Genomic DNA, 16,445 nt, shown 5'->3' with positions numbered 1-16,445 from the left:
TCTTGAATCTGTTCATCAGCTACCTGAGCTTCAAGCACCCGATCAACCAAGACTGGCCTAACTTGAAAATTAGCAAGTAATGCCACTTCTCGATCTTCTGCTTCTAACCTTACTCCCGTAGCACGCAAGTCCACCAAAAGAGGAATACGACTAGCGTACAACGCATTGATACGGCCATGTGACTTCCTGCTAAGTGCATCGGCTACTACGTTCGCACGACCTGGGTGATAATCAATCGTGCAATCGTAATCGCTGAGCAACTCTAACCACCTCCGTTGACGAAGATTAAGTTCCTTCTGGGTGAAGAGATACTGAAGACTCTTGTGATCTGTGAAGATCCTACACTTCTCTCCGTAAAGATAATGTCTCCACAACTTCAACGCAAAGATGATAGCAGCCAACTCCAAATCATGTGTAGGGTAATTCATCTCATGGGTTTTCAACTGCCGCGAAGCATAAGCAATCACCCTACCATGCTGCATCAATACACATCCCAGACCATTCAAGGAAGCATCGCTATAAACCTCGAAATCACCACTATCGTCCGGGAGTGTCAAAACAGGTGCATGAGTGAGACAATGCTTCAATTGCTGGAAACTCTGCTCACACTTATCATTCCACTCAAACTTAACATATTTCCTTGTTAACCTCGTCAGTGGCAAGGCAATCAACGAAAAATCCTTAACGAATCTCCGATAATATCCCGCCAAACCAATGAAACTTCTCACCTCAGTGACGGTTCGTGGTTGCTCCCAACTCTCCACAGCTGCAACCTTTTGAGGATCAACAAGAATACCTTGAGCAGAAATGATGTGCCCCAAAAATGCAACTTGATCTAACCAGAACTGGCACTTGCTAAACTTAGCATACAATTGGTGTTCTCTCAACCTCTTCAACACCAAAGTAAGATGTCTAACATGCTCTGCTTTGGACTTAGAATACACCAGAATATCGTCAATGAAGACAATGACAAATCTATCCAGGTAAGGCTGGAATACCCGGTTCATTAAATCCATAAAAGCTGCTGGTGCATTCGTCAACCCAAATGGCATAACCAGAAACTCGTAATGACCGTAACGAGTCCTGAACGCCGTCTTAGGAACATCATCCCTACTAATCTTCAGCTGATAGTACCCAGACCTCAAGTCTATCTTAGAAAATACACAAGCACCTCTCAGCTGATCAAACAAATCGTCGATACGAGGCAATGGATAACGGTTTTTAATCGTCACCCGATTCAATTGCCTGTAGTCGATACATAGCCTCAAAGTTCCATCTTTCTTTTTCACAAACAACACTGGAGCGCCCCAAGGTGAAGTACTAGGCTGAATAAATCCCTTATCCACTAATTCCTGTAACTGTACTTTCAATTCCCTTAACTCAGCAGGAGCCATACGATAAGGAGTTAATGAAATAGGATTGGTACCTGGAAGCAACTCAACATTGAAATCCACATCTCGATCTGGGGGTAAACCAGGTAAATCTTCAGGAAAAACATCAGGGAAGTGTCTAACCACTCTCACATCCTCAATTCTGCTTGGAACGGCCTCCTCTAGCACCACATGAGCTAGATACCCCTGACAACCTTTAGTCAACAACTTCTTCGCTCGCAAAGCCGAAATAACACCATGTCTTACTCCACTCGGCTCACCCACAAAAGTAACCTCAGGTAATCCAGGACGGTGAAACGTAACTACTTTCCCGTAACAATCAATGTTGGCACGATAGAAGTGCAACCAATCGTTGCCCAAAATCACATCAAAATCGACAATATCTAACGGAATAAGATCCGCGGGCATAACAACACCCTCTACTATCACTGGACATCCTGGGTACATACAATCTACAACACATCTCTCTCCTCTAGGCATAGCGAACTCTAAATCGTACCCTAGAGGTGTGGGGCGAGGTTGCGTTACTTGAGCAAATGTATGAGAAATAACGGAATGTGTAGCTCCACAATCAATTAAGACTCTAGCAAAATAACCAATAATGTTTAACGTACCCATTATCAAGTCCGGGTTGTTCTGAGCATCCTGCAGGGAAATATTGTGAATACGTCCCTGGCCCTGCTGTCGTCCGCCACGACCTCTGCTCGCTTGAACACCGCGACCTTGAGCTCCACGCCCCTGACTGGGCTGACCCATCTGTCTCGAAGACCCTGCGCTACTAGTGGCAATCTCCCCCTGCTGATACTGTCCTCCTTGGTACCACTGAGAACCACCCGTTGGAGCTGGAGGATACGGCATGTAGTTGCTGGGATACGGGGGATAACCACCTTGTGAATACGGGTCCTGGGGGTACTGATACGGTCCCGGAGCATAGGGAACAACATCACCCTGATAGTGATAGGCACCACCTCTACCTGCTTGACCATAATTACTCGGACCCTGGATTTGCCGAATTGGTGCAGGTGGCGGCATAAAGGTCTGCTGCGGCTTCTGCTGCTGACCCTGGGGACAATTCACAGCTATATGTCCCATCTGTCCACAAGTGAAACAAACACCGCTGCCACGCCTGCATTCGCCGAAATGTCGGTTATTACATCTACGGCAAAATGGAACTCGGTTTCGACCACCATCACCTTGTCTCTGGCCTCGAGCACCTCCATAAAACCTACCTCCACGTCCCTGTCCAGAGGCACTGAAACCACCACTAGACGAACTCGAACTGGCACCACCCCTTTTGAAGTTCTGAGTCTGGCGAGGCCCAAGCGACACTTGACTTTTCCCTTTGTCATCTTTCTTTTCATCACTGTCACTCGACATATTCTCTGAGTCCTCTATCCTCAACAGTATCTCATAGAACTCCTGGTAGGACTCACAGTGAGTAGTAGTGGCCATAGAACGCCATCTCTTCTTAGTGCCCAAGCGAAAACGACGAAGCATCTCCGCCTGATTACCAGCGACATCGGGATAGTAACGAGACAAATCAGTGAACTTACGATAGTACTCGTTAGCCGTCATCTTTCGCTGTTTCAATTCAGTGAATTCCTGTTTCTTACGGTCGATATACTCAGGGGGTACAAATCTCCTTTGAAACACGTCCTTGAAAACATTCCAATCGGTCCTCTGAGCTGGAGTCAACCTACGAAGTTCTTGTTCCCACCAAGCTGCAGACTCCATCTCCAGAAACCAAGAGGTTGTCTCAACCCACCTTTCCATCGGAAGGTTCCCCTGGTTATGTAACACACGGAAAGTCTTCTCTATGTGTTCCAACCAACGCTCAGCGCCTTCGTGACCCTCATTACCTTTAAACTTATCCAACTTCAGGTTATACATAGTCTCCAGATGAGTCCTCTGGGGAGGGCGCATCACTGTTTGAAGGGCTGTAGCAATCACTTCCCCCAACTGAGTAAGATCAGGGAAACTAGACTCATCTGAGCGACGTGGTTCCCGACGAGGCGGCATGATTCTGACAGAAGACACCAACTATTAGAATACTCACAAAGACATAGGACTGCCAAACCTGGGCTCTGATACCAAGCTGACACACCCCGACCGAGATCAGGGCATGCTGGCCGTCACGTGAAGGTGACGTAGCCATGTGCGCGTGCGGAAGCTATTAAGAAGGTAATATAAAAGTACGAATAATTAAAAACCTAATAACATACAAAGTACTAGTGTAAGTGAGACACAATTCAGAGCAAGTCTACAACAGTCCAAAAGGAAAGATACGAGATATGTACACCCGAAGGTGACCCTACAATGGTGAATGTCTGTCAGAAATGCCGAGACGCCCTCTGGGATAAACCACTGAACTCGCTAGACTACTAGAACCTGGAGGGGCGCAAAACAAAAGCGTGAGTGGGCAAAAACAAAGTTCTTTGAAAACTCTTTAGCAAAATACATTCTAACCCCTCGCCGTAAAACCTGTATACTTCCCAGAAAATGAACATATATACGTATGTATAGATATGTCAATCATGCTCCATGATATGCCATTCATGCTCGAGAATATGCCATTCATGCTTGAGAATATGCCACAACAAAATCTCATAATCAAATATAAATGCTCAAGCGTAATTCACATCAATAACATAATCTGGCAGCCGGGAGTCACCTAACGTGACATGTACCGCTGCATATAGAGCTCCAATCTCAACTCAATATCTGAATCTGCACACAAGTCGGAGCCACCTAACGTGGTCTGTACGACAAGACTGGGTGTAATATAAATACGCTCTAGTGCTACGATCACGTGAAGACTATGCGAATAATCGTGGGTCACCTACGAGTCGGAACCACCTAATGTGGTCTGCACGACAAGGCTTGCACCTAACTTGGATCCAAGGCGAGCGTGTGGTGCTGGTGAACATACACGTGAAGGACTCTGCCCCTCTCTGGGCGGGAGCACTAACACCGGGGGTGCAGATTATGAGCTCTCTACGCATTTCAGACTACTATTGCATAATAAACAGGAATGCATAACCACATGAATACCGCTTACCTGGCACTTACCTGTGCGTCCACAGCACCAAATACACATTTATAAATGTATGCCAATTACCAATGCACGTGATAATGCGTAAACGTCATTCATATGATGCATGGCATAAAACAAATAACCTTTTCTATTCTATTTCTGGGAATTTAGAGGTATATAGGTATATACGGAAAACAAAAGCCCACTCACTGATAATTAGAAGGGTCGTAGCCCCCCTGCCTCGAGTGCGTACGCTCGTCCTCGGAATAGGAATCACCTATACGCGACAAAGTTACGAAAACATTAATTTAAAACCACCTAAGCAACTTCTCGTAATAACTTCTCATACATTGCTCAAATTGGACAAATGAATATACCAACGTGACCTACACAACCTCAGGATCACGCCCATATTTTTAGAAAAAATTTTGGACCACGCACGCGCCCCCACGCGCCGGCCAAGGCACGGACCTACGCGCCCCCCACGCGCGGCCACGTGACCTGCACACTGACGGTGTCAACAGACGCCGTCAGGAATATTCCGTTAACTGACGGAATATTCCGTCAAATCTAACCAGATTCCGTTACTGCCGTTAGGAATATTCCGTTAGACTTAACGGAATATTCTCCTTTCTTCTCCGGCGAGACGCCGGCGCCGGAAAACTGGGTAATTTTCAAACTAAGTTTTCTCCTTCGTTTTTCAACCATTTTTCACGTTCTTTATACCAAAATGAAGCTTAGGACTAGTAGAATCACGTTGGACTACTTTTAAGGCCTAAAAATCAAGGAATCTCACCTGCAAGAACGATCCAAGTTCGGCCAACTTCGAACCTAGCCTTCCCGACGTCCAAACTCAACCAACGAACCACTCCGAGGCTCCTTGGGACCTCACAAACACATCTACAAGCTTAGAAATTCCAAAAACACACTAGTTTAGGTTTGCATGAACAGTGTTTCAAATCGGCCATTGTTGAAACGACGTGAAAACGTTAGATTTCTTACCTGGAAATGGTACCACTGGACTCCTCTCAGCTCCACGAACACGATGGTGGTCTTGGTTTCTCGATTGGTGAAGATTTGAGTAGGTTTGTATGTGTGGTCCGTGTGTTGAAGGAAGAAGAAGAAGAACTCGGGGAGAGTGAGAGAGAGAGAGAGAGAGACAGAGAAGAGACAGGAATGAGGGAAAAGAGGGAGGGAATCCCGGGAGAGTGAAACGAGGTGTATGAGTGTGTGTGTGGTCCTACTACACCACACAACACAAAACTACACGTAGAAACAACTAGGGGGATAAAATTGTAAATTCACGCGTACGTTTTAAAAATCCCGGAACGGGATGTTACAGATATGGTCTAAGGGGGTGAAGGTGTGGGTTAAGTCTCACAATGAGCTAACAATTATGTGGTTCAAATTTGCATTTGGCGAGAATCGAATCTAAAACCTCACACTTACAAGTGAAGAGAAACACAACTAGACCGTAGTACTAAGTGGTCGCCAGCGTAGTGATTTATGTTTAGGTTCTTTTAATCTTAAATGGTCTCTAAAATTGACCCACAGTATTAAGATGGTCTCTGAAATTGAAAATCGATCAAAGTAGTCATTGAAAATAGGTGTCACAAATCAGTGTGATGGTTCTTCTGTCACAATTCTGTCAAAAGTTCTGTTATGTGCTGGTGTGACACATAAATGGGTCCCACAAGTCTAATTAAATTAAAAATAAATTAGAATAATAATTAATTAAAAAAATTGTCAACCTAGAATCCCAGTCTCGGCATCATCTCTAATCACAGCCCACACTCCTCTACCTCCTTCTATGGTAGCCTTCTTCGTCTCTCCTTAGAAAAAAAAAAATTCTCAAGACATCTATCTTTACACCATTCGACACCCTCCACCGAATTAGACCAGGATTGAGACCACCTTTGGTGACGGCTTTGATTGGCGACAACATCTTTGACAATATTATTAACATTTGGGCAATCGACATCGTCATAACCTTAATCTTAGAGAAGTTGTTGGGCGTTCCTCCGGTGATCTTGGTGACAAGGAGAACGGTGAGTTCTGCCTTGAGATAATCTCATTGTGCAAAAAGGTATTTTGACCATTTTTTTAATTAATTATTAAATTATTAAACCACATCAGCACATAACAAAATGTTTGACAGAATTGTGATTGAATGACCATATTGATTTGCGACACCTATATTCAGGGGCTACATCAATTGATTTTCAATTTTAGAGACCACCTTGATGGTATGGATCAATTTTAGGGATCATTTGCGATAAAAAATCATAAATCTTGTGGGACCCATTTATGTGCCACATCAGCATATAACAGAATTTTTGATAGAATTATGACAGAAATACCACATTGACTTGCAAAACCTATTTTCAAGGACTACGTTGATCAATTTTCAATTTCAGGGACCATCTTGATGATGTGGGTCAATTACAGGTACCATTAGTGATAAAAATCCTTTATGTTTTTTTTTTATTATTATTATTTTTATCTTTCTAATATAAGAGGTATTTCACCACATATCTATGGTAGACTATTCTTTCTTTTTATGTAGCATCATACTTTTGGTCCCCAGATCAAACATTATGCCACAATAGAGACGGTGGCCCAAAAAAATTCATACATAGGTGTTTGAACTCGAGTTAAAGGTAAATATTTGCCCACTTTTCACTAGACCAACCCCTTATCACTTTTAAGTGTGGTAGTTATTAATTTATGACTTATCTTTGCTTTGTCCCTTATGTCATACATGAAATCTCGCTTTACTCCCTACACTCTATTATACCTTACTTTGTCCCTTGTAATACTGATTTGTGCCTCATTTTACTCCATTTGGCAATTGGATTGAAGAATGCATTAATTCCGCTGATGATACAGGGACTCTTTTTATTTCAGCTCTAGTTGTTGAAGTCATATGAATTTTTCGTTCTTCAAATGTCTAATAACTACGATGAAAAAAAATTCCCTAACAATCATTCTTAACCATTTTGCTAGAACAATCCCTCATGCGTGTATGAACATTTGCTATCTTTGATGGAATGTTAAATTCTGTAAATGGTTAGTTTTTGTAAGTACTTTGGATACAAATTCTGTAAATGGTCAGTTTCTCTAGTTGACCTGACTGTTTATAGACGAGACTCCTTGTATGCTGACTAACAATAGGGTTTCATATTATGCTAGTTAGTCATCTGTTGTTTTGCTAGGATGGTGCCGATCTTATTTAGCAGACCACTTCAACAAATATATAGTAATAGGCACGATCTGTGAAATTCCGTCCCCGAAATTTCATTATTTACTTTACATATTTCGTATCTATTAGGTTTTATTAACTATATTTTTGTTAATATTAGAGTTTTAATTACTTAGTTATAAAGTTTGGTTTTTATAATTAGTTTTTTTTTTTTTAAAGAAAAGAAGAAAGAAAAAGAGAGACTAGAATCTACCAGATGGCAGTGAGAGAGACGAAGGAAAGGAGAGAAATGAGGAAAAGTGGGGGAACGGACCAATAAGAAAAGAGAGTAAGGAGGGGAAAGGAGGGAGAGAAAACCACCCAATCCGGATCATCTCTTCGACCCCTTTCAGACCCGATTTTGACCCGGTTCCTAGCGACAGTTTCTGTTGATTTTCGTCAGTTTTTTCAGCGAATTTCCCTCAGCTGTCACTTGTACACTCCACCCCAACCTCTATTCTCCTACTTCCATAAAAATCTGAGAGTTTTTGGCCTTTATTGTGTGGAAACCGCACAATGGGTGTGACGGGTTCAAGGGTGGCGATTGGCCGATTTTGAAAGCCTCACCGTCAACCACCACCTATTTTCAACTCCTCTTGAGTCCAAGAACAAAGCCCAGGGGTGGGTTGAGGTGTCGAAGCTTGTTTGGAGTCGAATCTAAGCATACCTAAATCTATCGTGGGAAAATTCAGGCGTTTTCCGATCAAATTAGACTTCGGCCCAGGTATGAAAATTGGTCCCCTCACTGAGATCTACTTGCCTATAAAATTTGGTAATTTTTTGAAATACTTAAATTTTCCGGTGAGTCGTGACGGCCGACCACCACCTGCGGTAGCGTGTGGCTAGTGGGCCGACAATGCCTTTATAAGTTAAATTGGATGCCTTGATTTTGAATTTGATACCCGCATGATGAAATTTGATTGTTTGAACCTATTTTCATTATAATATGCCACTTGATAATTATATGAATCGACGATCCGATCGTTGGTTCGTCACCAATCTTTAATGCGTTATAGAACGTAATATTTGAGGATATTAGGAATTAACTGATCGAGAATTCAACGTACAGATCTTCCTGAATTGAATTTCTAAGTTTGTAAAATTAAAAGTTGACCGCCACTTGAATTTATGATTGGTAGAGATCCAACTGTCGGATCACAATGAGATTTTAGTATGTTGTTCTATGAGCATAATGTGAACCTTAGGAAGTTATGGGTCCAAAATACGATGCGCGGATATTTCGGATTAAATTGCTAGGGTGTGTACCCCATCTTTGACTGAGAGTTGACTTTTGGTTAACATGTCTTGAACCATTTGAATTACTGAAGTTAGTATTACTAGAGATTCAGTGAGGCTTTGTGGACTTATCTCGGTGAGTGACTTTAATATATGTGATATGGTTATTACCCTGTTTTCTTATATTAATATCCTTTGTGGATATGACTTGGTTTTATAAATGTGTTTTCTATTACAATGTGATTTTTATAATTGGCCATCGATCTATTTTTATTAAATGTGATTTGACTCATGGATTGGAAATATTTGTGAAAAAGTGATTTGAAGTGCATATTAAAATGTTTGTTAAACCTAAGGGCTAGTAGAGGACCGTTACCCTAGTGTCATGGGGTTAGGTGACACTGAGTCTGCACCATGTAGCAGTGGTACATAGATGGTCCTGCTTGGTTAATCCACATAGGGGACCATACTATTTATGGATCGCGCTTGGTTAATCCACGATGGGTAATCCTTCTGGCCATATATATTTAGGAGTGATCATGCTTGGTTAATTCGTGATGGATGATCACTGCTTATGACCCTGCTTGGTTAATCCTCGAAGAGGAGTCACTAGTGGTCCTACTTGGTTAATCCGCGATAAGGGACCATGGTCATGCTTGGTTAATCCATGATAGGGGACCATACTATTTTTGGATCGTGCTTGGTTAATCCACGACGGCTGATCCTTATGGCCATACATACTTAGGGGTGATCATGCTTAGTTAATCCGCGATGGGTGATCACTGTCTAACGGATTCGTAGGAGTGACTTTGCTTGGTTAATCCGTAATGGGGGGTCACTACCTACATGGTTTCTCAGGGGTGACTCTGCTTGGTTAATCCGCTATGGGAGGGGCATTTCCTGTTTTGTTACTTGTGTAGGCTTCAGCTGAATTGCGTTTCTCTAGCCCTAGTTTTTAATGTATTTATGAACGATAGTTTTGAGAATCTTTGTGGTTTGAATTAGAAAAGCCGTTGGATGTATGGGTGACTCATTCGGAGTTTTTAGTGACTTGACTATGATTTCATAAATATAAACTTATATTTGAGATTTATAAACTGTAATCGATGGCCTTCTTTTTTATTGGTTATCACATACTTGTATTATTGTCACTCACCCAAGCGTTGCAGCTTGTCCGAGTCCTGGTTTGCCAGTGCACCATTCCCATGATGTAAGTACTAATTATACATGTGACAGGTCTGGGTAGATTACAAGAAACCGCTTGATATTTTGGTTCCGTTGAGTGGTCCGGAACCCGATGTTGTTGGATCCGTTGAGTGGTCTGGAATCCTTGCTCTTGCTCATTTCCATAAGGTTAGTATAGAACCCTAGATTTGAGTGAATGGGAATTACCCATAATAGACCTTGTGAATATAAATCAGATTACCATGTTATTGCTCATAATCCAAGTAGGGAATTATATAGAGTTCCTTAATTAAATTCATGAAAATGATATGTTATCTCATTGATTGATTAACGTAGTTAAATGTTAAAATCATGCATCTTTGATTCATGAATTGATTAATTGACAGGATTGTTATGTTAAATGCTGTGGATGGAGGTATCATGTTGAAAACATAGTGATTTATATGATGGATGGAATGGGAACCTTGAATGTTATGTGGGTTTGTTGTGTAGCCCTGAACCTAGTAACTTCATATGTTTGTTAAGTTCTAATAATTGATTAAGGAATGCTATACTTTTCGATTTGAACGTACCGTGATAAATGTCGGAGTGTAGTAAATGGTGAACTACGAACAGCTTGATTCCTATTTAGGGTACGTAGGCAATCTAACTAGGAGGTTAGATGCAGCCATAAAGCATACGAAAATTACTATGAAATCTGAGTCTTGAGCCATGCTTGTACGTATCCTGAAGGCGGGGTATGTTAGATTTATGGATACTTGGTGACGTCACATGTTGGTCCTGGACGTATGTTGGGATCGGAGCGTGACACAATCTTTGGCAAATAACTTATCGAAGTAGAGGACACCCAAGGGAGGCTCTGAAGAGTCGATCCCTGCTTTCTTGATCTCATGAAGGGTGCAATGGCATGAATGGGGATATGATGAGCTCAAAGGCCACTTTGATATCTACCTGAGCTCGAAAGCCCAAGACCTATAGGACATGCAACGCCTAGTCCATTAGAGTTACATGTGTGGATGTGGTTAATTTATGTCTCCACAAGTACAATCACTCATGACCGTGTGGATAACTTCGTGCAATTAATGTATGCGTGTGGGTGATTGTATCTAACATTTTTTTTTCTTCCTACAAATGCAAAAAAGGGTATGATGGTCCTATCATCATATGGTGTTACTAATATATGCACTCGGTGTTACTAATTGTATAAAAAAAATGCGTGTTTCTTTTGTGATGTCCTTTGATCATTCTCTGTGTGTGTATCAGGGTTTGAATTTTCAACCCGTTAGCTTAACATGGTAATAGAGTACTACGACACAAACCCGTTAAGATAATAAATTGACACAAACACAACAAATACGACACATTTGTCGTGCCTACTCGAACGATGATCTAAGGGTTATTATTTGAGGAAAGAGATCCTCTCCGGATCCCTTCCTCCTAATCCACCAAGTCCAGAGATTCGAACCGTTGAAATTTGATCCAACGGCTAAAGTTATTATAATTTTTAAAGTGGGCCCCTGTTTGTAGCCATTGGATCAAATTTCAACGGTCCGAATCCCCCAAACTTGATGAATTACGAGGAAGGAATCTGGAAAGGATCCCTTCCCATTACTTGATACATGAACCCTTCACCCATGTGGATGGGTCTGACGGTCAGAATGGATGATGGTAAGTTTAAAATGTAGTTGTGGGTTGCATGCAAAGCATTGCACACGAGAATGTTCCTTTGGATGTGGGACAGTAGCAGTAGAAAAATATAAATATGACGAGGGAGGGGCTATTGTATTATTCTATTATTATAAGCTCTCGTACTAAAGAGACGCTCACAAGGGCACGTGGTGGCTGATTCCGCTTGTTATGTTATTAAACTAGTACAGGCGACTTTCCAGTAAAACCGTTGAACCCCAACCTCCTCCCAGCTGGAGATAGCTGTCCAATCCCCTCCCCATGTGACCCCACTGCACACATACATAGATAGAGATCCAATACAATGAGAGAGCGGAAGATATTTGCTCAAATATTGATTTTATAGACTTTGGGCATAAAAAAACGAAAATAACTAATTAAGAGGGAAGATTCTCTGTTACAATGGATGATATCACGTAATAATTATCTAATTGATAGAGTACATGAGAATCATGTATACTGTGCATGTTGTCACTGAAATAATATATTAATTTCAAGAGAGTTTCTGCAGCGATAATCATGTTACCTTTTACCTTTAACATTACCTTTTGTGTATTTTCTGGGTATATATAGGAGCTTATGTTGAAGCTCTTGTAATTTTGGTTTGGTTTCTTTCAAGGCATCTCGCTCTCTCATCATCTCAACATTCCAAGGCGAGAGTTTGATTGATACACAAAACAGTTAACATTATTTTGTGTGCAATATTAATATCATGGCACAATTACCTCCAAAAGTTCCAAGCATGACACCCAATTGGCCTGACTCTTCACACAAGACGATGCCGCCTTTAATGGGCGGCTGTTTTGCCCCCAGTGGAAATGCCATTGCCGCCACCACGTCCCAAAACCCTAGTTGGGTTGATGAATTCCTCGACTTCTCTTCGGCACGACGGGGATCGCACCGGAGATCCATCAGCGACTCTATCACCTTCCTGGAGGCACCAATGCAGGAAGAATGCCGCGTCTATGCGGCACCTCCAGGCTCAGGCTCGCACTCCCACTCCCACGCTAACAACAATCATCACGAGTTTGATAGGTTTGACGACGAACAATTCATGTCCATGTTCACCGCCGATGAAATCTCCGCCGCCGCAGCCGCCGCCGCGGTGGGACCTACAGGTTCGTCGTCGAACCCGTCCACGCCATCGGATCATAACAGCATCAACGACGATGAGAAAGAAGCGCAGGGGAAGCAGCAGCAGATCAATAAGCAGCTAAAGAATGAATCAGAAGAGGTGGAAAGCCAATGCGAATTACAAACCACATCCAATGATAGGAAAATTGATCCCAAAAGGGTCAAGAGGTAATCTTCATGCACACACACACTTATACATATGTGTGTGTGTGTGTATATATATATCATATATATATATATATGAGTTTAATTAATTTTGTTATTTAATTAGTTCCTAATTACATAATTTTATTGTGTGTTGCATTAGAATATTGGCGAACAGACAATCTGCACAAAGATCACGGGTGAGGAAGCTACAATACATATCAGAACTCGAACGCAGTGTTACCTCTCTGCAAGTAGGTTAATTACATAATTTAATTCTGATTTTAATTAATTAACTTGTTTGTCAAACAAATCACTGTATTTTTTTCTTGTCTTGCATCAAAACGAAGGTTGAAGTTTCAGTGTTGTCACCACGGGTTGCATTTCTCGATCATCAACGCTTGCTTCTAAATGTCGACAACAGTGCTCTCAAACAAAGAATTGCAGCATTGGCGCAGGATAAGATCTTCAAAGACGGTACGCACGTATATTATAATTGTCCTAATTTATCGTGCATAATTAAATTATTTAATTTTAATTTCACAAAATTGAACAATCAGCAATATGAATCTTGTTCACATTAATTTTAATTTAGTTTAAAGTTCAACATATAAGAAAATTCTAGGGAGTTTTAACGAAAAGCTCGCGGTACTGTTGACTTTAACGAAAAATCACATTTTTTACACTTGGTACTATTCATTTTACCCTTTATTTTATCTTTATCGTTAAAACTCAAAGTTTTTAAGCTCTTTTCATTAGTTTTCTTAAAATTCTACTCCGGTGCGCCATGCTTTCAGACTTCTGAAAAACTTGTCTCTTTCAGAAATGCGAGTTGCACATGTTTTGTTTTAAAAGCTGGTGCACCAGTACCGTAAGAAGTAAAATATATAGACGACATATATATGATAAATTTTAACTTTGTCATTTGATTTCACGTGTCTAAATATTAATTTTAAGTTTCCCTTAAATTAAAGCAAGAACATGTATAATTGCCCTTCAATCAGTTGAGCTCCTAGCTACCAACTTTTTCTTGTACTGGTGTGAGATCTAATTAATTCCCTGGCCATGTTAGGAAAACATTAAGAGCTGCAGCCCATAAAAGGTAGTTAAAATTGGCACTCAAAAGTAGGAAAATGGAAATTATACCTTTCGATCGCAGATAAAGACACATATTTGATCCACCAAGAATGAATGCGCATAAAAAAGGTCATCGCATGCATGCTAAGAGTAGGAAGAAAATTAAGGAGATAATGAAATATCATGTGGCATCTCACTAATTGGTTCAATTGCAATATATATAGCTAGTACAGTATATGTCCCCATGTTATAATTAAATTTCTTCATTCTAAATTAGATTCATCAATATATAGTACTAGAAAGACGTACGAAAATTAGTGTAATGTCTATATTTGTCAATTATTGTTTAATAGAAATGATTCCCCGTTGTCTATGTGGATACCGTTTTATGCATAGGAGCATTTTTTTTACCTTTTCTTTAGCTCTAGTGTATGTTCATCCCACACACTACAGGCAGGTTGTCACCTGTTAAGCTAATTAACCACAGTTAAAACTTTGCAACTGAATTTTTCTGAAGATATGAAATGAAATGGTGAGGGGGGTGAGTGGGGAAAAGGGAGCGTGGGTGAAAAAGTGTAAAAGCGACAGAAAATCTTAATTGCAGGATTTTAAAATGATTAATTAGCTTAACAGGTGTCAACGATAGAGGTGTATATTGGACATACACCAGAGTTAAAGATGGGTAACACAAATACTCCCCTTTATGTTTTCGAGATTTGGTTCACAAAAAATGTGGTTGGATACATGGTATTGTAGAATATATAAAGTTCCAAATTCTTTTAAGGGTTGTTAGGTGTGTTCTATGACTATGCATGTTTTTCTTTGGGGTTGAAATTTAGGAGGGAAGAAAAGTGATTAGGGATAAAGTAATTTAATTGTCACTAACATATAGGTATGTGTTTACATGTGTACATGTTGATTGATCATGTGCACATTTTACTTTATAATGTGGGTTGTCACATGGTAATGAAACGGTTTTAATTTTATATTAATTTGAATTTGTGCAAACAAATATTGCAGCTCATCAAGAAGCATTGAAGAGGGAAATAGAGAGACTAAGGCAAGTGTATCACCAACAAAACGTCAAGAAGATGGAGAAGGTTGCACAATCACCAACCTCGCTCACGCCCCGCTCAGACATCATATCTACTCCTCCTCCTGATCAAACGGAACACCTTCTCAATGTGTCCTCATCCTGATCATCATCATTGCCTCTACACTTCGAAAAGGATTTACATATAAGGAATTCACAGCCACGGTCACGTTCCAGCCCAAATTATTTATGTTAAAAGAGTAAGAGAGCAACTTTCGTGGAATATATTCACTATCACGTAGCATCTCTATCTAATAATACAATGTTACGTGTAAATTTCTTTGATATTTCATTATTGAACTGCGATACCACATTGCAGAAAATCCGTTCTATACGAGTCAGCTCTCGTATTTTCTGAGTATGGTTATTCCAATCCAACTGCTGCATGCAAACACTATAAGACACACTCCAGTCACTACTACTAGTACTAGCCACTAGCTAGCGAGGAGGAAAGAAGTCACATTGTTGGGTGACTTGATCTGCTGCTGCTGCTTACCTGTAGAATCACGTGATGTGTTTAGCTTTAAAGAAGGGGACCACTCAGATAATGTATGATTGGTTTGGAGGGAAGAACATGTGCATCTCTTGTTTCTTTACAAACTCAACAAAAAAAAAGAAGGATTAGGGTCGTCTTTGCTTGATAGCTGGTTTGGAGTGTGTAGTGTGATGCGATCATTCTTTAATGTTTTATATGATTTTTTTTTTCTCATTAGTTTTTCTTTTCTTTTGGATTATCTAGTGGGAGAAGGCAAAGTATAGTGGGGATGTGTTGAGATGAGTAAAAGTAAAGGTTGTCAAGGAGGTGCTTTAATGTCAGATTTGTTGTACATTTTAGTGTATTTGCTTGTTTGTAACACCTTCATTCTCTGCAGTAATTCATCGAAATATTTCGTTTTGGATGAAACTTGCATCCCGGACATACACATATCTTACTTCTTACAAATACTTTAACATTTAGATTTTGTAATCTACTTTTATTCCGACAAAAAAAATCATTCAAATCGAAAATCATTTATGCATCTAAATGTATGAAACATCTCTAGCACTTTTCTACTCATGATAATGCTAATGTTGTAAATAAAGTTCTTGAATATGTCATTGATGTGGTTTTGGAGAACATTGCTTAATTAGTAGTTAATTATGAAACTGAAGAATATGGTGTCCAGTCTCCTAAGGCCATCTTCCACCGAAGGAGGGCCAGAGGACTCACTCTCTTTGGCCTTA

General features: G+C 40.5%; 1 protein-coding gene across 1 annotated transcript; it reads left to right on the top strand.

Moving 5' to 3' along the window:
* Window positions 1-12,485: 12,485 nt before the first annotated feature.
* On the top strand, window positions 12,486-16,011 carry LOC137738678 (basic leucine zipper 34-like). The gene is made up of 5 exons (XM_068478152.1): window positions 12,486-13,075; window positions 13,215-13,305; window positions 13,402-13,528; window positions 15,149-15,421; window positions 15,541-16,011. Exons 1-4 carry the CDS (start codon window positions 12,486-12,488, stop codon window positions 15,325-15,327), a joined length of 987 nt encoding a protein of 328 aa, XP_068334253.1. The 3' UTR covers window positions 15,328-15,421; window positions 15,541-16,011.
* Window positions 16,012-16,445: the final 434 nt, after the last annotated feature.

The sequence above is a fragment of the Pyrus communis genome, chromosome 7 (genome assembly GCF_963583255.1).
Source record: "Pyrus communis chromosome 7, drPyrComm1.1, whole genome shotgun sequence".
In the NCBI taxonomy this organism is placed as follows: domain Eukaryota; kingdom Viridiplantae; phylum Streptophyta; class Magnoliopsida; order Rosales; family Rosaceae; genus Pyrus; species Pyrus communis.
The sequence above is the reverse complement of the archived record's forward strand: the minus strand, read 5'-3'. Positions and strand labels throughout refer to the sequence as shown.